This window comes from Rattus norvegicus, chromosome 1 (genome assembly GCF_036323735.1).
Source record: "Rattus norvegicus strain BN/NHsdMcwi chromosome 1, GRCr8, whole genome shotgun sequence".
In the NCBI taxonomy this organism is placed as follows: Eukaryota; Metazoa; Chordata; class Mammalia; order Rodentia; family Muridae; genus Rattus; species Rattus norvegicus.
Window position 1 is genome coordinate 153,061,417 of NC_086019.1, and position 27,534 is coordinate 153,088,950.

The following is a 27,534-nucleotide window of genomic DNA, read 5'->3' on the forward strand; positions in this document are numbered from 1 at the left end:
CTCCAGCTTCATTCTGGTGAGGAGCAATCCAGGTTGCACTTAAAATCTAAGTTTGTCTGGCTTCAAATCCAAGTCATGAGAGCAGTCCCAGGGACCTAGATGAGCCCCGTTGGGATGTAGACAGATAACGACAGGGTTTTAGTAGTTGTCTGATCTACTGCTTTCATTTTGCAGATGGGGAAAGAGATTGAGAAAGGTCCAGTAGTCTCACAAGCTCATTGCTGGTGGAAAATCTCTCCTGCCTTGTCTTCACTGTCCCACTCCTACGCTCAAGGAAGGAGAAAAAGAGATTGACCACCTAAAGGAATACTGTGTTTATAGAGTTCCTTGAGTTCACACCCATGGGAATCACTGGAAAGAAATGGTACAGTGGCTCCTTTTGTAATGCTATTAAGGGACCTATGCTATAGCAGCCAGGAGGAGAAAGAGAAAGGAGCTGGCCAATAGGTTTTCGGAGCCAACTCCACCTTTTCACTCTGAGATATAGCTCTTTTATTATTCCATACTTATCTTTAAACCTCCAATAATGACTTTGTTATATACTCTATTGGGAAATATATTTGATTCTAAATCAGAATGTACTCTGGACCAAAGACAAGTACATTTGTCCTTGTGTCCCATGTGCCCAGTATTGTCTCCCACAGCCATACTGCATGAAGCCATGTAGGCTGAAGGTAAGGATTAACCTTCAGTGTGTTGAGTTCAAGATATCCCTACTTCAAGGTCCAGTCCATGGTGTTGCTTAGATAAAATTATTGCCTGTGCCTTTAAGTCTCAGTCCAAAAACAAGTTCACTCACTGTTCACTGTCATCTAAGAAGGTCAGAAGAAAAGGGGCACTCATTGGGTGGGGATGGGCATACACCCATCTACTTCCTTTGTAAAGTCCCACCTCAGAGGGAAGTGGACTCCAAACAGGATGGGCAGTCCAGGGTACAGGAAATAAGCTACGGTGTTTCAGTGTGCTTAAATAAGCAAACTGTTCCTCAAGAGCAAAAGTACAACCAACAATGGAGTGTAAGTGACCCCTCACTGACACCTGCCGTGTCTGTAGGCGCCCTGTCTCCCACTGCAGCCACATCACACACACACCATGCGTATTGCCTTCCCTTCACATTCTGTAGGTATCTGGTCTGCAGAGTCCTGAAAGGTTCGCAGATCTCTTTCCTACTGTCTTAGATTGTTTCTCCTGCATGCAGCTAGCTGATTTTAAGAACATGCTGGTGGGCTTTAAAAATAGCTTCTTGTGGGCTTTTCAGAGGACAGGCTGCCTTCCAGCCAAAAATGTGTGGAATGGTGGTTTTCTGTCAACAATGAGTCTTTGTTATGGAGTTGAAAGTACAGGTCCCTCCTCCTGAGCCCACTGCAGAGGTTTGCCTAATGCAATTGACCCTGTTCTAATTAAGTCTTCCTTTTGTGTTGGACTTGGTGCCAAGAAGTCTAAATGAATGCTGTGGATTTCAATGGGTTTTGTTGTTTTGAGTAGTCATTTATTTCCAAGCCTATTTCAGGATTTGTCTAAGGGTCATTCCCTTACAGAACCTCAAGATAAGGGTTAAGAGACTTTTTCTCAAAAAAATAACATTCTCAAGGGTGAACATTATCTTTGTTTTGCCTTCTCTCCGTTGGAATTGAATTCTCAAAGTCAAGAAAACTTTTCTGCCTGGTGATGGAACATGGAGACAATGATGTAACTCACAGGCCTCTACAGATGAGGGAATCTTCACCTGCATTTCCCCTCAGGAAACCTAACACATGCAGAATTTGATGTAGCTTAGTTGGCAGAATGCTTGCCTGGTATCTATGAAACTCTGGATTTGTTCCCTAACATCACAAAAACTGGGCTTTGGGTTATACATCTGTTATCCCAGCACACAGAGGGTATGGTAAAGGTAGCAGGTCAGGAATTCTAGGTCATCCTCGGCTACATAACAAGTTCATTCAAGACCAGCCTGGGTTACATGAGCCCACTTTGGCCCTGCTCATGCCATCCCAGGAAATTCCATGAAGGCTTCCAGCCAACTTGGCCACTAACAACGAACAATTATCACCTTTGACCTTAATTGGAGCAGCTTCTCCTCTATTTTGTGAACTGTGGTGAAGCCTATGACTTCAGAAGGTGCTTGAGCATAAGTGAAAGTGGAGAGCATAGCCCCTAAGCAAGGTACCTCTGTCACAACTCCAAGGCTCAGAGAATATTGTGCTGTAAGAGCCAAAGGATAGGGAACGAACATGAAATGCCTTCTAACGGGTAATACACAGCCGCTGTAATCATGACTCTCCGCAACTGTAGATGACTGCACAAGAATGGACCCAATTCAGCCAGACAAGAACAGAGAGACTCAGGATGCCCTACCTGTCCTGGCTGAACAGTTTCCTAATGATAGATTCAAGGAAAGAAGGGCCATTGCTTTTCTTTGTGTACCCATTGGTGATCCTATCAGCATCCAGTGGATATCCATCTGATGATTATACAGGTGGCTCTGATTAGGCCAAGTAGAGTCAAAAGTCATTAATCTGGAAAAGGGACAGATTGGGGAGGGGGGGCAAGTCTTGACAAATGTTTGAGGGAGATAAGAGAGGGTATGGGAAGAGCGTAACCAGAATGCCTCGTAACCATGTTTTAAATGATAAAAGAACTAGCTTAAAAAGAAATGAAAATAAATTAAAACTAAGAATGATTTTTTTTAATTTAAAATTGGGAAACATAGAGAGAAGGAACTGTGATGAGTGCTATTCAGGGCTGTCATACCAACACTGGAGAGTTGGCTTCTTCTTAATTTTTTTTTATTAACTTGAATATTTCTTATATACATTTCGAGTGTTATTCCCTTTCCCGGTTTCTGGGCAAACATCCCCCTCCCCCCTCCCCTTTCTTATGGGTGTTCCCCTCCCCATCCTCCCCCCATTGCCGCCCTCCCCCCAACAATCTAGTTCACTGGGGGTTCAGTCTTAGCAGGACCCAGGGCTTCCCCTTCCACTGGTGCTCTTACTAGGATATTCATTGCTACCTATGAGGTCAGAGTCCAGGGTCAGTCCATGTATAGTCTTTAGGTAGTGGCTTAGTCCCTGGAAGCTCTGGTTGCTTGGCATTGTTGTTCACATGGGGTCTCGAGCCCCTTCAAGCTCTTCCAGTTCTTTCTCTGATTCCTTCAACGGGGGTCCTATTCTCAGTTCAGTGGTTTGCCGCTGGCATTCGCCTCTGTGTTTGCTGTATTCTGGCTGTGTCTCTCAGGAGCGATCTACATCCGGCTCCTGTCGGCCTGCACTTCTTTGCTTCATCCATCTTGTCTAATTGGATGACTGTATATGTATGGGCCACATGTGGGGCAGGCTCTGAATGGGTGTTCTTTCTGTGTCTGTTTTAATCTTTGCCTCTCTATTCCCTGTCAAGGGTATTCTTGTTCCCCTTTTAAAGAAGGAGTGAAGCATTCACATTTTGATCATCCGTCTTGAGTTTCGTTTGTTCTAGGCATCTAGGGTAATTCAAGCATTTGGGCTAATAGCCACTTATCAATGAGTGCATACCATGTGTGTTTTTCTGTGATTGGGTTACCTCACTCAGGGTGATATTTTCCAGTTCCAACCATTTGCCTACGAATTTCATAAAGTCATTGTTTTTGATAGCTGAGTAATATTCCATTGTGTAGATGTACCACATTTTCTGTATCCATTCCTCTGTTGAAGGGCATCTGGGTTCTTTCCATTTTCTGGCTATTATAAATAAGGCTGCGATGAACATAGTGGAGCACGTGTCTTTTTTATATGTTGGGGCATCTTTTGGGTATATGCCCAAGAGAGGTATAGCTGGATCCTCAGGCAGTTCAATGTCCAATTTTCTGAGGATCCTCCAGACTGATTTCCAGAATGGTTGTACCAGTCTGCAATCCCAGCAACAATGGAGGAGTCTTCCTCTTTCTCCACATCCTCGCCAGCATCTGCTGTCACCTGAGTTTTTGATCTTAGCCATTCTCACTGGTGTGAGGTGAAATCTCAGGGTTGTTTTGATTTGCATTTCCCTTATGACTAAAGATGTTGAACATTTCTTTAGGTGTTTCTCAGCCATTCGGGAAAGTTGGCTTCTTCAAGTCCTAGGTTCTGCTGGAATAAGTTAGCACTGACTGTGTGCATGGTTTGGAACAATAGGGATTCTGAAATGAGTGTCATGTTCTCTCTGCATGCCGAAGGACAGAATTCCCCTGCTCTTCTAGGCCTCTAGTGCTTACTAGCGAACCTTTGCTTTCCATGCCTTACAGACATAGGGGTCAGTCTCTGCTTCTGTCTCTGCATGCCCAGTCTTCCCTCTGTATGGCACTGTCTTCTCTTCTTATACGGCCAGCACTCTTATAAATAAGGTACCACTAATGACATCTTCTTAACTGACTAGTCCACAAAGACACCATCTCTAAATAATCTCACAGGTACAAAGGGTTCAGATTTTAACATTTAAGTCAGTATCTCACAGTCTTCATGGCTTAGTGGAGGCCTTCATAAGAACCTCTATAGGTAAGAAGTTTCTGTGCTCAGTTTAGAACTGAACCTAGGCCTGTCTCATTTCAGACCTGAATCCTGCACCACTCACTGTCCCTAATGCATGTACCGTGTAGAACACCTGTTGTGTGCATGGCTCCGTGCCAGGCCACAGTTTTACAGCTATGAATAGAACAGATGCAGCCCAAGCCTCATGAAACATCAAATAGTCTAGTCAAATAAGATGCACACTTGAAATCTAATTCCCTAACCATCACTTACTCCCATAGCATGTTTCCAGTAACATAGGCCTCTTCCATGGCTAGCATGGTTAGAGTTCTAGCTGGGGAGAAAAAAATGAGGACTCCCTCCAAAAGGTGTGGTCCTCACTTCTGCTTTCACCAAAGTGTCAGTTTTCACTTCATATATGAGACATCCCTGGGGGGAAAAAAAGTTGTTGAGCAAAGAGGACCATGGTCAGTCATGTCATGCTGTTAAACAAATAATTCTAAAATCTCAATGCTTAAAACAAAGTCTATTGCCAGCCAGAACAATAAATTGGTACCTAACCCAACTGTCATCAGAGAGGATTCATCCAGCAACTGAATGGAGCAGGTTTAGACACCCAGAGCAAAGCATTAGGTGTAGCTTGGGGAACCCCATGGAAGAGGGAGAGAAAGAATCGTAGGAGTCAGAGGGGTTGAGGACACCCTGGAAACACAGAATCAACTAAGCAGGGCTCATAAGGGTTCACTGAGACCAAAGCAGCAACCACAGAGCCTTCGTGGGACCGTTTCACACCCTCTGCATGTATGTTATTGCAGTGTAGCTCGGTGTTCCTGAAGGACCCTTAACAGCAGGAGTGGAGGATCTCTCACTCTTTCATCTACTCTCCGGACTGTTTTCCTCCTACTGGGTTGTCTCATCCAGCCTTGATATGAGGGTTTGTGCCTGGTCTTATTCTAACTCGTTAAACTGTGTTTGCTTGATATTCCCGGGAGGTTTGCCCTTTTCTGAAAGGAAACAGAGAAGTGGATGTTGAGGGAAAGGGGGTATGAGGGTTGAGAGAAGCGGGAGGAGTGGAAAGAGGGGACACTGCAGTGGGGATATAATGTACAGGAGAAGAATTAAAAAAAACCTACACATTTTAAAAGCAAGTTTATGGGGCTGGACAGATGGTTTTGTGGTTAAGAGCAATTGCTGCTCATTCACAAGGACCAGGATTCGAATCTCAGTATCAATAGCATGAGGTTCACAAACACCTCTAAGTCTAGCTCCAGGTGATCCTGTGCCCTCTTCTGAACTCTGTGACTACACACAAGTACACATAGAATCTCTCTCTCTCTCTCTCTCTCTCTCTCTCTCTCTCTCTCTCTCTGACACACACACACACACACACACACACACACACACACACACACACACAGAGGAGTACCCAGCTGTGAAAGTCAATGCCTCCTGGGAAGTCATTCATTCTCATGATTTATGAAGAACAGGAGACCAAGGAACAGAAAGGGAACTTGTATACAGGCACTGTGTCACCAGGCACTGGCAGCACCAGGCTTTGAGCCTAGGTGCTGTGGCTGCAGAGCCAGCTCATTAACCCCTAGTCTCTGCTGTCTTCCCTCTGGCAGTCCTCCCAGACGTGAGTGAAGGCATGGCAGCCTCGTCACTTGTGGATGCTGCTTTAAAATGCTCGCTCCAGCCTCAGTGCACACCGAACAATTGAGTTCTCAGGGTGGAGCCAAGCAGGGCTGCAAAGGGGGCTTCCCAAGGCACGGAGGTACTCTGAGGTCACTGAGGAGGAGTGCCAACAAGTTTCTGCATCCCTCAGCTAATAAACATCTTATGGGAGTGGAGAAGAGCCATCCATCCCATCACCCGTTACTGCTGCAAATTTTGATTTCCCCTGAGTGAAGAGACTAGAACTGAGAATCCTTTACTGGGAGCATTTTATAGGCACTTCTTCCTAAACCGGCCTAGATGCTTTTCAGGCTGATTATGAAGGTGACCCCCCAGTCCCCTACCTGCCACATGGTTCCAAGCATTGACCTAACTGGAGCAGTGAAGAAATGGAAAAGTGAAAGACAGGAGACACAGGAAAACGTGGATGGTGACGCTGGAGCACTCTGGAAGTTTGGAGGCTAGCGTGTTTATTAGCCTCAGTTGAACAGAGAGGCATGGTTGTTACCTACAGCTAACAAGAAGGAAAGTTTAGTCAATCCCTATGTGAGCCGCCTCTGTAGGGGAGCAGTCTTCAGGCTGTAATCATCCAAGGAGAAAAGGCCATGGTGGACATTTTCTGCACACATCGTCGACATTTACATTCAGACCCAAGGATGCTTCACCATCCCTCTGAGCCCCAGTCAGGAAAGACTTTACCCAGCCCCATGAAACTAAGGCACGGGGATCCTTAATGTGCCCCCATGCCATGTCAATGGTACACATTCACTCACGGTTTCATTCACTCCCTACAACCCCCTTGAGAATCCCGTGTAGCCTGCAATCCTTTTGTTAAATATCATAAGCCCCCACCCCCACCAACGAGAATTACAGAAAGAAAAACCTCAAATCAAGCATCCAGGGCATTCCTTCACTGTAGTTTATATGTACTTTTTTAAGGCTCTTAATACATTTCAAAAGTGGGAAATTTTATAGTCTGCTCTCTGCAGCCCCTATAAATATGCTTTAAAAGAAAGAACATGAATAAGTCTTCTAACAGTTCATCAACTCAGAAGTTTAATGTAAAACTGTTCACGTATCCCTGTTCCCTTCTCCCTCTTACTGTCAATACAAAGGTTTGTATTTGTTTGGGTTTGTTTGCTTGTGTGTTTGTTTGTTTTGCATCCCAACTGCAGTTTCCCCTCTTCCTCCCAGTCCTCCCACCTCTCCTCCCCAATCCACTCCTCCTCCCTTTCTCTTCAGAAAAAGGAAGTCCTCCCATAGATATCAACCAGCCCTGGCACATCAAGTTGCAGTAAGACTAAGCACATAGTCTCCTATTAAGGCTAGACAAAGCAGCTCAGTAGGAAGAAAGGGTCCCAAAAACAAAAAACAGAGTCAGAGACAGCCTGCACTCCCACTATTAGGAGTACTGCATGAAGACTAAGCTATGCAACTGAACCATATGTACAGAGGGCCTAGGTCAGTCCCAAGCAGGCACCCTGGTTAGTGAGTTAGTCTCCATTAGCCCCTATGAACCCAGAGTAGTTGACTCTGTGGGTTTTCTTATGGTGTCCTTGGCTTTTTTTTTTTTTTTTGGCTCCTACAAACCTTTCCCAAGTCCCACCTTATGCTTAGCTGTGGGTCTCTGTTTCTATCAGTTGCTGGGTGAAGCCTCTCTGATGATCATGCCAGACTCCTGTCCCAGCACCTCTTGTAGGCAGAGGAAATTGTAGGTCAAAAGTTTTGCGGTTGGGATGGTGTCCCAGTTCCTCCATTGGCAGTCTTGCCTGGTTACAGGAGGTGGCGGTTTACAGCTCCATATCCCCATTGCTAGGAGTCTTAGCTAGGGTCACCCTCCTGGATTCCTGGCAGTTTCCATTGCCCTAGGTTTCTAGCTCATTCCAGAGATGCCTCCCCATTTCAGTTGTCTCTCCCAGCACCCTCTCTGGCTGTCCTGCACCTACTTGGTCCTTCCTGTTCCCACCCTGACTCCCACCGCCATCCACCCATGAGGCCTATTTTATTTCCCCTTCTCAGTGAGATTCACATCCCCCCTTGAGCCCTCTTTGTCACTTAGCTTCTTTGGGTCTGTGCATTGTAGTATTTATTCTTTACTTTATGGCTAATATCCACTTACAAGTGAGTACATACCATGTGTTCTTTTCTGGGTAGGTTACCTCACTCAGGATAATTTTTCTAGTTCCATCCATTTACCTCCAAATTTCACAATGTCTTTGTTTCTAACAGCTGAGAAATATTCCATTGTGTAAATGTACCACATTTTCTTTATCCATTCATCAGTTGAGAGACATCTAGGTTGTTTCTACTTCCTGGCTATTATGAATAAAACTACTATGAACATAGTTGAGCAAGTGTTCTTGTGGTATGGTGGAGCATAGTTTGGATATATGCCCAGGAGTGATATAGGTGAGCCTTGAGGTAGATCTTTCCCAATTTTCTAAGAAACTGACAAATTGATTTCCAAAGTGGCTGTACAGTTTGTTCTCCCACAGGCAATGGAGGAGAGTTCCCCTTGCTCCATATCCTGGTCAGCATGTGCTGTCACTTGATTTTGTTTTGTTTTAAGAAATTCCTTTGGGAAGAAAGGAACTAATACTTTTTTAAAGATTTATTTGTTTGTTTGTTTATTATATTTAAGTACACTGTAGCTGTCTTCAGACACACCCGAAGTCTCATTACAGATGGTTGCAAGCCACCATGTGGTTGCTGAGATTTGAACTCAGGACCTCTGGAAGAACCGTCAGTGCTCCTAACCTCTGAGCCATCTCTCCAGCCCCTTAGCCATTCTGATGGGTGTAAGAATCTCAGAGTTATTTTGATTTGCATTTCCCTGGTGTCTAAAGATGTTGAACATTTTAAGTGCTTTTTGGCCATCAGAGAGTCCTCTATTTAGATTCCTACAGAAAACTCAAGTACAAGTGGATCAAACACTTCAACAGAAAACCACATACACTAAACCTGATAGAAAAGAAAATGGGTATAACCTTGAATGCATTGGCACAAGAAACAACCTCCTGAACAGAACACCAGTAGTGCAGACACTAAGATCAACAATTAATAAATAGGACCTCAGGAAACTGAAAAGGTTTTGTAAGGCGAAGGACACTGTCAATAGGACAAAACAGTAACCTACGGATTGGGAAAAGATCTTCACAAACCCCATATCTGATAGAGAGCTGATATCAAAAATATATAAAGAACTCAAGAAACTAGACATCAATAAACCAAAGAATCCAATATAAAATGGTAGAGAGGGCTGATTTTGATACACACCTAGTTGTAGTAATCATGCTTTGCCTGTGTTTGTACACTGCTCCAGAGCATGAATCCTGCCTCCTCACACATCTGCTTTTCTTTCCCTAAGCATCCATCTGGGTTCAGGTATAGAAGAAGTGTTGAGTGAGAATCATTTCCAAAACAGAGTCAAGAGACCAGAGATCTGTCATGGCCATTACTGTGGGTGAAATGAGTTCTCTAAGGCTGCTCAGTGAGACATCAATGAGTCTGAGGCTGTTACCTGATTATCCTGGTTTGAAGGAATTGGCTCCCTTGTTAATGTAGCAGAGAAACGATAACCTGTCTACCCTTCATAGTTCTTGGCTGAAGGCGAACCTTTTCACAAGAGACAGATGAGCAAGGAAAACAATGGACCTTAACAAATACAGCCTAAGGAGTGATTAGTACTTCAAGCTAAACCACTGTGTTAGATAAAAAGAAAAGGGATTGGGGTGAGATGTTCTAAAGGAAAGAGGTTATGAGGAGATGTCTCCAAGTGAGGTAAGCAAAGGTTATTAGGTAAGTTTCACTATGTGGACGAGAGCCCTCTTACTGCTTACTACAAGAGAGTGGTGCATCTGAGCAAATGGAAATTATTAAATAAATGTAAGTGTTCTTTACAAAAGGAAAACCTGAGCCTGGTGAAGCACTCACCTTCAGAGATAGATGAATCTCTCTGAGTCCAAGGGAACCTGGTCCACACAGACAATGCCTGACCAGCCAAGGCTGTATAGTAAGTCCCTTTCTCAAATAAATAAATACATAAATAAATAAACAACAAACAAAAAATGGATGTCCCTTTTCTGGGTCTTCCCATGCAAAAGGCAATTCTCAACACAAAGGGATAAGACATAGTTTATCCTGGAGCCACATGAGTGAACATGGCCCAGCATCATGGATTCAGGATAGTCACAGAAGAAAAGGAAGTTACGAATCAAGGCATTCTTCAAATATTTTGGTGGGGATATTAGGTAGGCAGGTTACAGCACAGAAAAAAAATTTAATCTGTTACATGTTCTCAGATATTATCTAATAATATTCTTAGCTTTTGGAGGGATAAGAGATCTGTTAATCTATTCCAAAAGCATTTACCTGAAAAATCAAAGGGTGTTAGGTCAGACACTGAGAGCCAAAGATAGCAGAAGATAATCAGGCAACATTCCAACTCTCCACAGTCACAGTTTTAATCAGCCTTGTAGAACACAGGTGTGACTTTTTTCCCCCTCAGAAAACTTTAGTTCACAATGAAATAGCTCACAATAGTGTCTAGATGGAAGAGGCATAGTTCAAGATGGTTTATTCAGGTTCTTCCTGGAAGCCATGAAGGTTTATGAGTAAGTTAATCCAGATGTGTACACTGCCCCCTTCAAAAATAGAGCCCTGTACCCCAAAATCGTAATTATGTTTCTTTGCCCTGGGCCATCCACCACCCTTCACACACTTATCAGCACTCTCAAGCACCACCAACTATCACCCAGTTCACAGGATCTCTTCAACGCAGCCACACAAATTGCCTTTGTGCCTACTCTCACCTTCTTTTATTCAACAATCTTTATCACTTGCACATCGTCACCACCTGTTGGTTTCAGCCTCTCCTTGTTCAAAGATAGTATACTCTGCATGTATTGTGAACTAAGCAGGAGAAAATGGCACTCGATGACAACAAAAATAGATGCAGACCTTGCCTTGGTGGTGCTTACAATCTGATGCGGGGAAATTAGCCAAGGAGCCACACAGTAAATGTGTCTAAGCTTGCAAGGATAAGTAAGGGACATGGAGCTCATAACAAGGGCCTTCTACCCTGGTTTGGAAATTATCACAATAATGAGAATGAATTAGCTACACAAAAGCAAGGAAACAAACAAGTATTGAGAAGGGAAAGCCTGAACACCATGAGGTAGGAGGCCCATGGCTACATAGAGTCTGGAACGGAAGTCAGTGTGGCTGACAACTAGAGAATGAAAGGAATGAGTCTGTGTTTTATCTTGTCTTTGAGTCACAGTGGTAAAAGGCTAGATCATAAATTTGGTCTTAGACAGGTTACATGCAAGTGCTTTTGATGTGTGTCCGACAGGTAGTTAATACATAGGTCTAGAGCCATCCCTTCAAAGACTATGATATTTTTGTCCCCTCTGGGTATATTTGGTAATGACTGGAGACATTTTGTTGCTGTTGTTGCTGTCGTTGGTGTTGTTGTTGCTGCTGTTGTTGATGATGATGATGATGTTGTTGTTGTTGTTGTTGTTGTTGCTATGGAAGAGTGTGAGGTTCTACTGGCATATAATGGGAGAGAAAGATTACCAAAAATGCTGCAAAGCTCAGGGCAACCTCACCTGCACAGCCAAGAATTCTCTAACATAAAATGTCAATAGCACTCAAAATGAGAAATTCTTGTCTGCAGATATTTGAAGCTCATAGTCCAAATGCCTTCGGCTTTGATAAGATTGCACAGAGGAAGCCTGACCGTTAGATACAGGAAGTATTTGAGGAATGTTATCACAAACTCGGCTGAGTGACCAGCATAAAAGAGTAAATAAGAGGAGTCAGAAGAAGAGGGAAAAAAGAAAGGAGACTCATGAAAGCCAGCATTTGTCAGAATTCTGTCAAAATTCTGTCAAGAACCCAGAGGACAGACAAGAAACAGCTCTGCCATTAAGAGCACTTGCTGCTTTGGCAGAAGAGTAGAGTTCAGTTCTCTCAATCCTCATCAGACAGCTCGAAACTGGTTAACGGTGGCTCCCGAGAATCCAACACCCTCTTGTGGCCTCTAGGGGCACTACACTCACGGAACACATCCACACATGCAAGACAAAACACATATAATAAAAACAAATGGTTGTTCAGAAAACAAAGCAGAGGAGTGATGGGCTGAAAAGTGTTCATTGCACTCAAAGAGGTGAATGCCACTGGAGGCTTGGTAACAGGATGCTAGTGAAAGGCGCACTACTATGGTGGGGGAGAATTAGTGGGAGGCCACAAAACAGGTGTTTTCTGTAGGCAAGCTGGCTTTGGGGGTTGGTTTACTTTTAGTTCTTTGTTTGATTTTACTTTATACTAGGGAGAGGAGAATGATCTGAGTAAGGGACTGACATTCCCAATACCTCATGGGGGTTGGAGAGGTAGCTCAGTGGGAAAAGCTCTTTCCATGCAAATGCGCAGACCTAATTTTAAAAACCTGAGGGCAGCAATGAGACCCGTGCCATCCTAGCACTAGGGAGGGAGAGACAAGGTAGCTCTGAGGTTTGCTGGGCATCCAGTCTCGTCAAACACTATCTCAAAATGTAAGGTAGAGAATTCACAATCTCAGCCTCTGACTTTCACAGGCATGTGTGGTGGACACACACACACATACACACACACACACACACACACACACACACACACACACACACACATTTCATTTTGGGAATCCAAACATAAATGAAATAAGCAGGTCATTGCAATAGATACCTCTGGAACCCTGACCTGTATGGATGCTGGATTGTATTTGTTTCTCTAAAAAGTAGGTTTCTGTCCTAGGAGAGTTGGCCAAGTAAGCTGAATCCACATTCTAAGCTCCATCTGCCCAAATCAGCAAGAACTGAGGTCTCCACTCAGTTCCTTCTCATGGGCTTCTTATTCATGGCCAGTCAATGGCTGGGAATTTTTTTACCCAGACTTGAGGGTCAATTTCTCTGAGGTTTCATCCCTTCAGATTTCCCTCTTCATTGTCCAGATGATCTTTCTAATGCAAACACTGCTCTTGGGCACCTCAACCTGTAAGTCTGTAACTTTCTGTCGCTCCAAGCTGTTTGACAATTGGACTGCTGCCCTCAGACAAAATAACTGCGAAGCCACATATCTCAAAGACTAGCTGCTGCTTTCAAAGACAGATGCTCCTCCCGTTTCCACATCATTTGGCCAATGCCATTGCTGCAAACACACAAATACATATTTCAAACTGGATGGTAATATGAATTGTTTATAAACAAATGATTTAATAATAGTTGTTTGGAGGAAGGGTATTCTGTGTCACTACTAGAAGCCAGGAATCTTGTTTCACTTCTAGGATAATAAAGACTTGAATATATAAATTTTATGGTTATCTACTAGAGTGAAAAGGGGAGAGAATCTCTGAATCCCACAATATTCTCTCACCCCTAATCCTAAAGCAGAGATTCATATCCACGTCTTTTAGGCTAAATAGTAAACACTCTAAATCGGGCAATAAGCTACTAAATTGAATGTATTCTATTATCTTACATTTATAACTGGACCCTCTTAGTAGACTGTTGTAGACATTTGATCATGCTGTGAACCCAGAGATTATGATATTTACTGAAAAGAAAAAAAACCCTGTTTCTAGTTGTAGATGGCTCAGCCCTTAGCACACAATTTTAAGCCCTCTGACTGGAATACAGATATGCCCTAAGCACACACCTTTAATCCTAAACAATGAAGGTAAAGTTAATTTGTAGAAGGAAGTACCTATGTTTGAAAGTGATGTCTTAGTGATGGACAAAGTGACAAATCAAAGAAAGATTTGATACTAGGATATGCCCAACTCTCATGAGAAGAGAGAGAAAAGGGAAGCTGTTTAAGGGAGTGGTGCAGAGAGAAAGGAAGGAAGTAGTTTTACCAGGACAGTTTTACAAAGACAGGTTGTAGAGACAGAACAAGCTACACATGAGTGAAGACAGAATGAGCCAGAAAATGAGAAGGAGCTGGAAGATTAGAACAGATTGCCTGAGTTAGTTTGAAGCTGACCAGAGGAGAAAAGAAGGAGGAGGAGGAGGAGGAGGAGGAGGAGGAGGAGGAGGAGGAGGAGGAGGAAGAGGAAGAGGAAGAGGAAGAGGAGGAGGAGGAGGAGGAGGAGGAGGAAGAGGAGGAGGAGGAGGAGCAGGAGGAGCAGGAGGAGCAGGAGGAGCAGGAGGAGGAAGAGGAGGAGGGGAGGAAGAAGTCAAGAGAGAAGCAAGAACAGCTGAGTTGAACCAGCCAGCCAGAGTTCAGAAAGACCTAGAAAGGGTAAGCGTATTCAGCATTAAGTTTCAGAGAATGGAAACATTCCAGACCTAGATTAGATTGTATGAAGGCTAAAAGCTTCCAGTACTAGGCCTAGGATAGCAGACAAGACAACAATCACATACAGTGAATAAATGATACATTTACAGTAGACTGGGAGGCTAGGTTTGAATTTGGTATTGTTAGACTCCTGTCCTGTAGGATTAATGTGGTTTCACGTCCACTTCACCACAGGGCTCGCCAGCCAGCTCAGGGAGGCAGGATTCGGGAAGTTTGACTGCACTTAACCTATGCCACTGCTGCTGCTGCTGCTGCTGCTGGGTGGGTGGGTGTCGGGCTGTGGGAAGGCATGGGACACCGCTGTGGGGGTGGAGAAGCACAGTCTGGGCCATGGGACTCAGTCAGAGCTGGCTCAGGGGTCCCAAAGTCTGCAAGGCGGCTGGGGCATCCAGGCACTGCTGGGATGCAGCAGAGGAGCTGGGAATGGAGTGGGGGCCGTCGGGGCTGGATCTAGCCCAGGGCCTAGGGGGAAAAAGAGGGAGAGCTCCAGCTGGTCCCACAGGGATAGTCCTTGGCTTGATGGTGGTGGACTGCAGTCTTGGTGGTGGATGCTGGGTACGTACTAGAGATTAGATGGCAGCTCTGTGTACAGAAGCCTTCTCTGTGGCTCCCCATGGCAGATCCCAATGAAAAGAGACCGTGGTTTTAAGACATCTATTGTCATGGTGGAAAGTGGATAAGTAAAACCATACCCTATTTCTCAGAGTGGGCCTGAGATTAAATATCTTTTACAGGGAGGAGGGTCTGGGAAGGGAAATTCATTGGCTAAGCCTCCAGGCCTTTAGGTACCTCATTATAATGGAGATCTGTCTTGAGCCTACGTGACCTGTGGTCATGTCCTCTACCTGTGCAGGGGCTTGGGGCATTGCCCTTACATGACTGATGGCCACAAATCTATGGAGGGCTACAGCTAGCGACCAGCCTGGTTTCTTGGGAGTCAGGAGAAATGCCTACCGGCCTTTTCAGGGTCACCAGGTTTTCAAGCCTCCTCAACCAGAACCAGTGTGCCTTTCATGGTCCCACACTGTCCTACAGAGAAAAGCATCTTATGATAAGCACCGCCCCTTCTTCCCATCCCCAGCCACATCTCCCATTTCAGATACCTGGTGCATACGTGTCTATACTCCCCAACCCTCGTGTTCACATTCTGGTCACAGCCATGTGGTTTGTACTCTGAAGCAAGTGCCTAGAATGCAGAGCCACAGGGTTGCTAAGGCACTCTTGGGGCTAGTGAGCCTGGGAATTGTACTACCAGATCTAGAAAAAAGAGAGAAGATTCCATCTCTAGAGAAGACTGTTCCAGATGGACAAGCCCTTAACCCAGTGCTCTCCTGGCACTATGGAGAAAAGACACCAGGACCTTCCAGAGTTTTGAAATAAAATTCATCTTCCTCTGGGCTAAGGGCAAAAGTCAGCAATGCAGTTGATGCCAGTGCTAATGGTCTTTCCTATGTTTTTACACTGACTCCCTGGTTTCTCTGTGTGTATATGTTTATGTTTCCTAGTGGGCTGTTTATCACCATCCATGACAAGGGCCACATTGCAACAATGCTGAACTCTTGGCCAGAGGACAATATTAAGGTATGATACTGTCTTCATTGCTTTACCCTGCTGCTGGAGGGATCCTTGCCATCTGTATCAGTGCTAACTGTGCCTATGAAATGTGCCAAGAATGGCACCGAAGGCAGAATACTTCCCCCATTATCTAGGCCCTGACCACACACTTCCTGTAGCCGGCCACAAGTGCATCACAGAGAAGAGATCTGCACTAACTACATATCTAGGTAAACTTTCTAATATTAGTCTAAAGAAATGGTCAGCATTCAATTGAGTACCTGCTGGATGAATGCCCTGTGCCAGTTTCCTTGGGGATATAGACAGAAATCCAGCGTAGACCTCTTCTGGAGTAACGAACATTTCAAAATGAAAACAGGGAAGGAGCGCAACGGACTAGCCAGGCGGAACATGGTCAGATCTAAGGCAACCACACAGAAATAGCTGTGGGCTATCACAAAGGTAGGACTTCAACTTCAGAGAACTCTGGGTTGACCTCATGGCAAAATGACATGGGAACCAGGCCTTAGGTTTTGATGATTTTGAAGACATAGCTGAAGACATTCTGCATGAAGAGAAAGGTTTATGGTGAGCAAACTTAGGTAGTTGTGTCCTGAGTAGCACCACAAAGACAGTATATGTGCAGGGTAACAAAGTAAAGCTGCCGCTGCTTCCCGACTATCACATCTCAAAAAGGAAAGGGAGGAAAAGATGAGATTATAATATGGAACGCAAACTGTATGGTGTTCCGTACGGAGGACTTTGAGAAATCTGGCATCTGAGGCGATTATTTTTGAAATCATGGAAACAGCATGAGTGAAGATGATAGCTCCTTAGTGAGGGAATTTCCAGCCCAGGAGCCAGAAGGAGTTGGAGTTAAACACAGTGTAACTCTGGGGCCCACTGATCACCTCACCCCAGCTCCTGTGGGAGGCTATGACTCTCTACTGCTTTATCTGTAGGGTTCCTCTCCCTCCTCTCCTGCTAGTTTCCTGAATCCCTCATTCCTTACCAAAGGGTACCCAATAGAGCTTCTTCCTACTGGCCTCTGTTGGTTTTCCACCCCTACCAGGCTCTCTCTAGGGAGTGAGCATTTAAAACAAGAGTAGGAAAGGGTTAGGACCTTGGCTTTCTGCAGCCAGGTCAGAGCTGCAGCCAAAGTTCAGTACTGACCACGGTGAGTGATTCATCCTCACATCTCCGTCTGGGTGTGGCTTTGTCCTGTGCTGATCCGCCCGGACTTCAGTTGTATGTAAGGCCTTGGCCTTGAAAGTTTTGGCCACTGTCCCAGGGAAACATGTTTCCAGGGTGTGTCTAGGATGAAACTATAATAAAATATTCAGGACATTAGGGAAGCCAGCTCATTTATTGGGGAGTTAACTTTAGACTAACCTGAGTGGGCACGATGCTGAGGTCTGGCACACTAATCTTTTCCACATGCTTGGACAGCTCAACCACAGAGAAACCTTGTGCAGAGTAGACCCTCAGCATATGCTTGCAGAGGTGAATAAACTCAGTCAGCAGATACTTTAAGCAACTGCCATGTACTAGGCACTGTGCAGGAAGAGAGGTAATACATACAGTACTTTCAGGCAAATTACGAGCAATTAGAACAACTAAAGGAAATTTCTCTTCCTCAATTGGAAGGCCAGCACAAGTTTTTGCTGGCACAGGTTTTTGTTGGTTCCTTGTTGGGGAACAATATGCACAATTATCATCAGGCCCTCCTACAAGAAATCCAAAATGAAAAAGAAGGGGACCTTGTCTCTAGATTCTTCATGTCATGGGTGAAAAACCCAGAATGTAAATTCAAAATAGAACCATGGGAGTTAAGTAGCTTTGGACTTCAATAAACATGTTTTGAAACACATCTCAGAACTGAATACTAGCTACCAGAGAGAAGGTGACAGAGATTGGAGGAGTAGAATCAGGAGCTTCATGAACACTCTAGAGGAAGAGTATCTCCAGTAGGCCCCAGATAGACCTCCAGACATAAAGGAGGGTGTAAGACACATGAGCTGATCTAGGCTGCTGAGTGCCATCTAATTCAGTTGCATTTGTCTTCTCTTCAGCAAGCATCTCTTCTGAGGGAGTTCCCTGAGGCTGTGTGATAAAAATGTGCAGGAACAGATTCAAGGAACTCACACACTCAGGTCAGATCAGCTTACCTGGAAACAAGGGCAGAACGTCAGGCCAAAGAGAGGAACTTACAGACTAAACTGCAGACAGGACAGCTTCCCAGCTGCCCTCCTCCTCATGAGGCTCCAAAGGAGACAGTTAAATGCCTGGGACAACATCCACCCTTTATCCCTGTCTCACTTTAGAGATATTCTGGTGACCATATACGAAAAACAAGCAGACACATGAGGGGTTTCGATCATGAGTCCTCCCCTTGCCTGTGATGTGTGCACATAGCACTCCTAGTGTCCGTGCACACTGAAGAGCACACAAATGAGCATTGTCCTTATAGGAAGTGTTGGAAGCAGTTGTACCGCCTGTAGCTATGCAGGACCAAAGGGCAGCCAACAAACAGAAGTTTCTCCTGGGAATCAGAGGCCACAAATGGGTAGTCACATGCCTTGTATCCACATATGTTTGATTTGGCCCTTGGTGGCTGTTAAAATTTTTTAATTTATAGGCAATATTTTAAAATCACATTTCATTGAAGACAATAAATATATAAGAACTTGGATTCTTCACTTCACTGGAAAACTAGGCACTCTGAATATAGAGTCTGTGCCGTGGTGTATAAACAAGCTAACAGGGGCTGACTGGACTTTCCATAACCCAACCCACACTCTACCCTACTCCACTCAACAGCTTTTCTCTGAAGGTTTAGTCCTCTGTTATCCAAGGCAACTTTCAAAAGTTCAGAATGTTCCAAGCTGCAGTCCTTTTTGTTCCTTAAAAAAGAAGGGGAGATGAACTCCCTACTTCCATAGGGAATCTGCTTATCACCCTTCAGAGCTCACACAGGGCACTTTCAGAGGCCACTGAGATCAAAGCTCAGGAAGGATTCCTTCTGAAATCCCCAAGCTGGGCCCTGAAGGATGGGTAGGAAGAGGAAGGGGACATTGTTTAAAAGAGCATGCAAGAGTCAAGTGGACATTGCTAAGAGAAGCATGCAAAATACAAAGCCCCCCCCCCAGCACACACACACACACACACACACACACACACACACACACACACACATACACACGGTGCTGCTGCTGAGCTCCTTCTCCCCCAGAAGCTGACTCAGAGAAGCAGTTTCTCAAGGCCTCAGAAGTGTTTGGATCCTAGTGTTGCTCGATACTTGGCTAGGAGAGAGGGTTGATTTCAGAGGACCACCTGAGTTAATTTGGAAGGTTAAAAAATAATTTTCTGTGGTTTCTTAGCCAGAAAGTCAGGAAACACTGAACTGCACAAGAAGATAAGGGGAACCCAGGGTTCAAGTACAGGACTGTGAGGCTTTGTGGGTCTTTCGTCTTCAAGGAGGAGGTCACTCAGAGCTGCCCAGCATAAATCATACAAAGGAGTGAATATCGCTTGTCCTATCTCCTTCTCACAGTGGCCATTGCCTACTGCAGAGGAAAGGCTCAACTGAGAATTCTCCCTGTCAGCTTCCGAGAGTCTGAAATCTCTCTTCCAGCCTAGTACCAACACTTCTGACGAGAGAGGCCTTTGGGTTGTGGAGCTGAAGCAGCAACCTCCACCACTAAGCACCAGCTAAACAGGTGCTAAAATGGGGCCTAGATTACGAAGGCCTGGGCCTACTTATCATGCACAGTCCCAGAGTGTGGCACACGCCTCCTGTGTCAGTGTCAGAGACAGGGCTTCCTGAAAATCTCCGAGACAGAAATTAACTTGTCAGTTTGACCTAAGAAGGTCTCTCGAATCAGCATCCATACATAGAGGGTGGCAGAACAACAGAGCACAAAGTCACAGTTGCCTGTAGCAAGGTCTGGAGAAATCCTCAGCAAAGCCTGGTAGGCAGATTGGGAGCTGGGGTGACTTTCGGTGGGCAGGGCTTAGGTGTTTGTAGTCTTGGTGTGATCAGTCATTGGCTGTAGGCTGAACTTGGGGAGAGGTGTGGCTTCCTAACAAGCTGGATCAAGTAGAGAAAATTCCCCAGATAGGGTAATTAGCTAAGAGAAGCAGTAGAGAATTAACTCCTTCATTCCTGCATAAGGAACATCAGGCAGACATTACCAGCCCCACTTCATGCAGGATTATACAAGTGGTTTGCACAGACTGACTCATTGCCTTCTCTTGATAGCCACAGGGCTTCTTTTGCTTTATACACACGGGATCTGAGACGCTAGGATTTTTGCAAGTGAGGAGTGGAACCAGGATTTGAAACTAAGGACTGTGTGTTATTTATGTTATGAAGTAGAGAAGGAAATGGGGGAAAGGGTGGTGAGAAGGAAGGGTAAGACAAAAGGGAGAAGAGAAAACAGTTTGAAAGTGTCTGCAGGCAGCCCCCGATCATAACTATAAATCTAAAGCAGCCCAAGAGCAATGGAGGACTCATGATCTTCCAGTCAGTCCTTGGTTAGTTAACTAAGAGACATACCCAATAAATCAGAAAAGGTCATGGTCTGAGGAAGGCAGGCAAGAAAAAACACAGCATACCATCCTTCAGACACCCCCATTTGTCTAAGACTCGAAGGAAGTCATGACTTTTCCAACATCCAAATAAAGAAATTGGAGTTCTATCATTCCAGAAATTGTTGCTGGCTTTTCGAACCCAAAGACACTGCCCAGACTTTCCCTAAGCCCTTGGCAACCCACTGAACTAGTTAAGTGGTTCCCAGCATTAATTAGATTGCTATCAGGAATAATGAGAGGCAATATCGTCCCTCTGAACTTAACTATACTGGCTTTGAATCCTGGCCAGCCAAGAGGCCACTTTATGTACTGTTAAAGCTATCGTTTGCCTGACTAATTATGTTTCACATTGCAGGCCTCAGAGCCAAAAGCTAAGAAATCAAAAACAACACAACATAACATTGTCCCTAAAAAGCTTATAACTGTTATGAAGGACATGGAAACATGAATATTTATAGTACAAGGAAAAGAGTAATGGCTACTTTTGGGCAAAGAAAATGTTCTGGGTATTCAAAGAAAAAGAGTGAGAAGTCCAGGAGGGAAGCTTCATGGAGAATTATGAATTGTTCCTTAAACCACACAATAATGGTGGAGTTCCAGGCAAGGAAATTAAAGAGTTGATGGGTAAAATACCACATATTGAGGGAGGCGCAAATCTCATACAGAAACCAGAAATACCTTAGTTAAGATAGAGCGTGGAAAGGACACAAAAGGCCAAAAGGCAAAGTGGATAGTAAGTAGAAAGCTTAAAGGTCAAGCTGAGAAGATATCTGACCTTTGTTTTACAGAGGAGGGTAAGAAATTGATGTATCCAGATGTACTCTATAGAAATAAAAATAGGATGGAAAGACTTCAAGAGTAAAAATAGCAATCAGAAAATCACAGGCGTGGTTTGTGACATGGAGACTGGCTGGTCAAAGGCAATAGAAATGGTGAGAGTCATAGAACAGATGCCAAAAGGACAGAGCAGGTGAGGTTAGCAGGTGAGGTTAGCAGGTGAGGTTAGCAGGTGAGGTTAGCAGGTGAGGTTAGCAGGTGAGGTTAGCAGGTGAGGTTAGCAGGTGAGGTTAGCAGGTGAGGTTAGCAGGTGAGGTTAGTAGGTGAGGTTAGCAGAGCTTAATAGCCAGCTAGGCATGGTTGGCACACACAAAGAAACACCAAAGAAGGTTAGTGGGCTTGTGCTTAGAAGATGTGGGGGAACAAGATGGCAGGTGAATTGGACCAGCAGTTCTTCCTGGGTTCTGGGACTCTGATGGGGAAGACCAGGGATGAGAAGAGAAAGAGTCAAAAGCTGGGCTGATGACCCAAGCTAGGGAGTCTATTAATCACAGCTCCTTCTATACTCCTCAAATGAGGGAGCAGAAAACAAATAAATGTTCATCAGACAGCAGAATCACAGGGAAGCTCAGAGTAGAGCAGCTCTCATTCCTCTTTTGCAAGATACATGCTGGTACAATAAGCAAGAGAGTTTTATATCTCTGTCTGGAACATTTGGCCACAGCTTTACAGGGAAACTGTCCAGCTCCAGGCTCTGGCCTTGGTGGCCTCCAGAGCCCCGGCACCAGTCCATTGCTGGCTTTGTCAGGCACAGCTCTGACAGGAAACAAAAGCCCAAAGCTCTTTGTTCCATTCATAGGTCCCCCAAAAGGCTGTGAGTTTTACCTTGTCCCTGACAGGAAGGTAGCAAAGTAAAAATTTTCAAAGGAGAAAGGGGTCTAAGAATCCATTTGTACAGGAAGTAATGGGATCTGAAAGCAGTATGGGACATACAAGAGGCAGTTCCCAACAGTTGTATTCTGTGTGAGTCCTGGTACCCAAGAGGTTCTTACTAAGTGTTGGCAGAATGTAGAAAGCTGACACAGAGCATTAGATGCAACAAGAGCTAACAGTTCACAGGAGAGAAAAACACTGTGCAGCTGAAGAATGAAGAAAAGATCCTCCAGTGGAGAAAGGCATATAAAGGCAGAGCGAAAGATGCATTCTTCAGAGTGAAGAGACCCAGAGGATGCAATTATATAGAGAGACATAACAATGATAACTTTCAGAAAATATGTTACATAATATAAAGACTTAGGTATGCATAGGGACACCTAGAAATCAGCAAAGGTCTTCGTCTTAGAGTTTCTGGTTTTGTGATAAAACACCATGACCAAAAGCAACTTGTGAAGGAAAGCATTTGTTTCATTATACAATTTTTAATCCATTATGAAAAGAAGACATAACAGAAACTCAAGGCAGGAACCTGAAGACAGGAGCTGAAACAGAGGGCATGCGGGATCATTGCTCATTGGATTGTTCCCTCGTGGCTTGCTCAGCCTGCTTGGTCATAACACCTAGGACCACCAGGCCCAGGGGCTGTACCATCCACAATGGGCCGAGCTCTCCTACATGGAATTGCAATCAAGAGCATGCAGTATAGACTTGTCTACAGGCAAGTTTTATGGAAGCATTTTCTCAACTCTTCCTAAATGGCTCTAACTTCTGTTAAGCTGAAATAAAATGAGCTAGCACACACAGTCTTTGGTTCTGGAAATGACATGATAGAAAGAGCTTTGGATACAGTGACCTTGATACTGGTTAATAGGTGAGACTAAAAGAAAGAAAAGGAGCAAAGTAGCTTGAGAAGCTGTTGTACCTAGTCAGCCATTTGCACAATAGAACTAAAAATTGATGATAGATGGAGAAACATTCACTTAGGAAGAGTTTAGCATGCAGTGAAATTAATTTCCTGGAACATTCCCAGTCTGGGAGGCAGCACTGATGGCCTCCTGGGAGACATGAACAAACATTAACCCCGGATAGAGCACTAACAACAGATCAAAATGAGTTTATTGGGTAGTGTGATTAAAGGGCTACTTACAGGAGCATAGATAACTCCTAGGCAGCTGCACCATTGAAAATCCCAGCCCAATATGGTGATAACTACTGAAAACTGCAGTTCCCTGTTCACCTTGGCCATTCAAGAGACTCTTCTCCCCACTGATTGTCACTGCTTATATAATCTTGGGAAATGATCTTGTGATTCCTGTAACTTTCAGGAACTTCCTGTAAGTTTAGAATCCCTGAGACTTGTGTGTTGTGTTTATTCCATGAATCTTAGTAGCCTATCGCTCTTCTCCACAGGAGGGAGTGTTTTAATTTAGAGCAAAGAGGTACACAACAACTTCCCTCTAAACAGAACACACACACACACACACACACACACACACACACACACACAAAATGGGAACCTGATTCAGTAAGCTTTGATCTGGATAGGTGGTAGAAAGTTAAAGCGTTTGTGTCTCCAGAGGAAGCATGAAGACACAGGCTTTAGCTGAAATGCTGCCCAGAGGAGGTGAGAGGCAGGTACAGAGACTGGGTGCTAAGGCAGGGAGAGACTTGCCAAGAGTACATGTGCTTTATTACAGTGAGAAAGAATAGCAGAGATACCTCTAAACCAGAAACCCAAAGCTTGAGTAGGAAGGGTTCCACATTTGCCAAGATGATCTTGATAAGTCTTCTGGGTTTCTCAGATAACTAACATAGAACCATTAACCCAGTCACTGGAATTCAGCTGACACAGGACAAGTGTATGTAGACCAAGAAGGTTTTGAGCTTTCATTTGCTCACTTTTGTGTGAAATTATCAGCCTTAGTCATTCCTGTGGCCAGACCATTAGTGGAGGAGAGTGTATGGGACATGAGTGGTGCTCACTCACCACAAAAGTTGTCGAGAAATCTGAGAAGGAAATAGCATGATTTTCATGTGTCTCCTGCACTCTCCAAAATTCACTTCCTGACATGGAGAAGTGTTTGCAGAATCTTTGTATCTTTTTCTACAGAATGGCAGAAGTGGCCTATGTGTTTGACCCCTGGGGAAGTAAGGAAGTGGCAAGATATCTTTGTATTAAATCACAAGCTCGTCCAGGGCAAGAATAGTTCTTCTTCTCTTTATCCCAGCATTGTCCTTAGACAAACTAAGCCTTTCTAGCCCATTGGTACTATGAAAGTCACTTAAGACATCTACAGCTCAGAGCTAGTCTTCAATCTTGGTCAAAAGCCAGATTTCAATAGATAGATGAGATGTCTATAAGCTTAACTCTTACAGACAATGGGAGCCCATGATAGTGAGGTTGTTGCAGTGACATAAAAAACACTTCATTGGGGTTTGGGATTTAGCTCAGTGGTAGAGCGCTTGCCTAGGAAGCGCAAGGCCCTGGGTTCGGTCCCCAGCTCCAAAAAAAAGATCCAAAAAAAAAACAAAAAAAAAAAACCAACAAAAAAACCCACTTCATTGTGAAGAAGCAAGGGACTGCTTCTGACCCTTCAGTGATTTCTCCCTCACTCCCCATTCTCCCTTTCACGAATTTACACCTCCTTGCTTCTCACACACATTTTACACATGCCTTAACTTTCCTTCCTCTGAAAGACATTTCATTCTACCTATACCTCCACAACTGCTTCCTGTTCAATGCCTGGTGTGTGTGTGTGTGTGTGTGTGTGTGTGTGTGTGTGTGTGTGTGTGTGTGTGTGTGTGTGTCCCTTCATCTATAAAACCTGTAAGAGTCACCTAACAGGAATATCTCAATCTCTATGGTTCCTGCACTGCCCTGTTGCATTCAGACTTTTGTCTGACAGCTATTAGCTGTTAACAAATATGTTCCCTCTCTCGTTTGGGTCCACACATATTAATTTTATAGGTAAGCAAACAAAAGTTCCTTCCCCCAGGATATGTCTTACTAGCAAACAGGTGCTTCATAAATATTTATTAAGTGAAAATTAAACATCCGTCACGATCATATAGTCATATCTGTCATCACCGTGAGCTCCATCAACATCTGTCTACTGATAAAGGCAAGATTTGTACCAGAACTGTGTCTGGAACATGATTGGCCCTCAGTGATTCTTTGACAAAAAGAAATCTTCATACAACCAAAGAGTCCACCTGACTTCATACAAGATCGCGATTCTAGGAAACTGCAAGCTCTATTCTTTGCAAATTGGCCTCAAAATCCTGCGGCTTTAGCAGCAACGTGACATTCTTGTCTTTCCTTTTCTTCTTTTCTTAGATCTCTGCCTTCCTGTCTCATGCCCCAAGTTTCAATATGAGATTGTTCCGTTTCTCAGAGAGGGCGAGAGGGAGGGCGAGAGGGAGGGGGCAGGGAGAGAAAGAGAGAGTAGATGTGATTTCTCTCCAGCTGTTTCTGCAGCTCCCAACCCAGTCTTCAGAATGCGAGGAACACTGTCTTTCTGTCATTTGGCCTCTGAGGATTCTTGCTCACATGCCAGAAAGGACCAGCCACCTGCAGTTGATGAATCCCCTGGCCTCGTCCCAGACAAGCTGCTTTATTCCCTACAATGTCAGTGGGTATCCATCCAACTGTCAGGCCTGATTTGAAATGAGCACTTTGTCATGGAGGTGGTGCTCCAGATTGAGCGTGCCCTGCTGTGTCTTTCAGGCTGTGGTGGTGACTGATGGAGAGCGCATACTGGGCTTGGGAGACCTGGGCTGCTACGGCATGGGCATCCCTGTGGGCAAGCTGGCCCTGTACACAGCATGCGGAGGGGTGAACCCACAGCAGTGCCTTCCTGTCCTGCTAGATGTCGGCACCAACAATGAGGTAACGGGCTGCCTGAGCCAGGAGCGCTTGGGCCAGATTTGGTTGGGGAATGGCGCACTGGTGGAATAATTATATCCACATGGGCTGTATCTTTCCCAGCATCCACTTGATCCCCACTCTTCCCACGCAGTTGTGAAGTAGAGGTCAATTCTCCCACCGGCTTCTACTTCTGAGTCCTTTTTCATCTTCCTCTTCTGTGCCCTCGATGCCCTGGACTTACTTCTTCCATTGCTTTCAGTTTGCAGTCTTCCTTGGGGCTACTCTCTGAGAGAGCAGCCCGTGATAGGACTAGTCTGTGTTCTGCATTCTCAGTGCAAGTTGCCTCAGTGCGTGACCCAAAATTCAAAAACAAGGCCACAGATGAAATGTCTGAGACAAGCTGGTGAGTGTTCTGCAGATCAAGTGAGAGAAACTGAGCCAAGATACAGGTAGATCATCCTGCAAAGTTCAAGGGCTTTCTCACTGAAGGAGTTCAACCCCAAATCGAGAGTTTGTCTGCTCCTGGTACCATATTGTTTCTGCCTGTAATTCTTGGCCCTTGCCTGGCAGGAAAAAAGTGTCTTGAGAATTCTTTCTCTTTTTTTGTCTCAAAATTGTTTGCTTAATTCAAAAGTTTGAAACAATTTAGTTCTGCTTTTGACAAAGGAAACAAAACATATCTCCATCCAACTGTCATGTTTTGTAAATTATAATTGTAATATGCAAATTAAATAAACAATGAGTCCCACTATGATATTGTATAAAATACATTTCAACGGAATTCCTTCCAAATAACATTTGTTTCAGAGTTTAAGATCAGTGTGCATTCGTCTTTTAAAAATTAAAATCATAGAAGTGTTAAAAGAAAAATATCAGTCATATGTTCAGTGCTAATATATACATATGTATATATATTGCATTTTAATATTTTTCCTTCCAGCCTTTTTCCCCTAAACCCTTACAAAAACCAAATTTGGAGTTACATTGCCTTATGATTCCTTAGCCTGCATTTTGAATTTGATATGTTTCTTCTCATGTTTTTATCGTTACTCCACTGTGCCACATCAGTGGCTGCATGTTTTACCACAGTTCATATAGCAAAGCCTGTACAGAGGCTATGTAGGTGTTTCCAGTCTTCTTACAAAGATCAGCTGTGCTTTGCTACCCATTTTTTTGGATCAGTCATCGCTCTTATCTCTAATGTTTCTTTAGGACAAATTCCTAGAGGCAGAAATCTTGGTGCTAACTGGAGTTAGTTGTTGCCTAGCTTCACAGGATGGGTATGGACTGGGGGAGCACGATGAATTGGCCAGA

At 44.3% G+C, this 27,534-nt stretch overlaps 1 protein-coding gene across 3 annotated transcripts in view; it reads left to right on the forward strand.

Moving 5' to 3' along the window:
* Positions 1-27,534, forward strand: part of Me3 (malic enzyme 3) — a 201,432-nt gene that overhangs the window by 114,822 nt on the left and 59,076 nt on the right. For all 3 annotated transcript variants that reach the window (XM_006229666.4, XM_063266979.1, NM_001415972.1), the window contains exons 5-6: positions 15,998-16,073; positions 26,080-26,241. In XM_006229666.4, the coding sequence (XP_006229728.1) occupies positions 15,998-16,073; positions 26,080-26,241 (238 nt within the window). The remainder of the gene's footprint in view (positions 1-15,997; positions 16,074-26,079; positions 26,242-27,534) is intronic.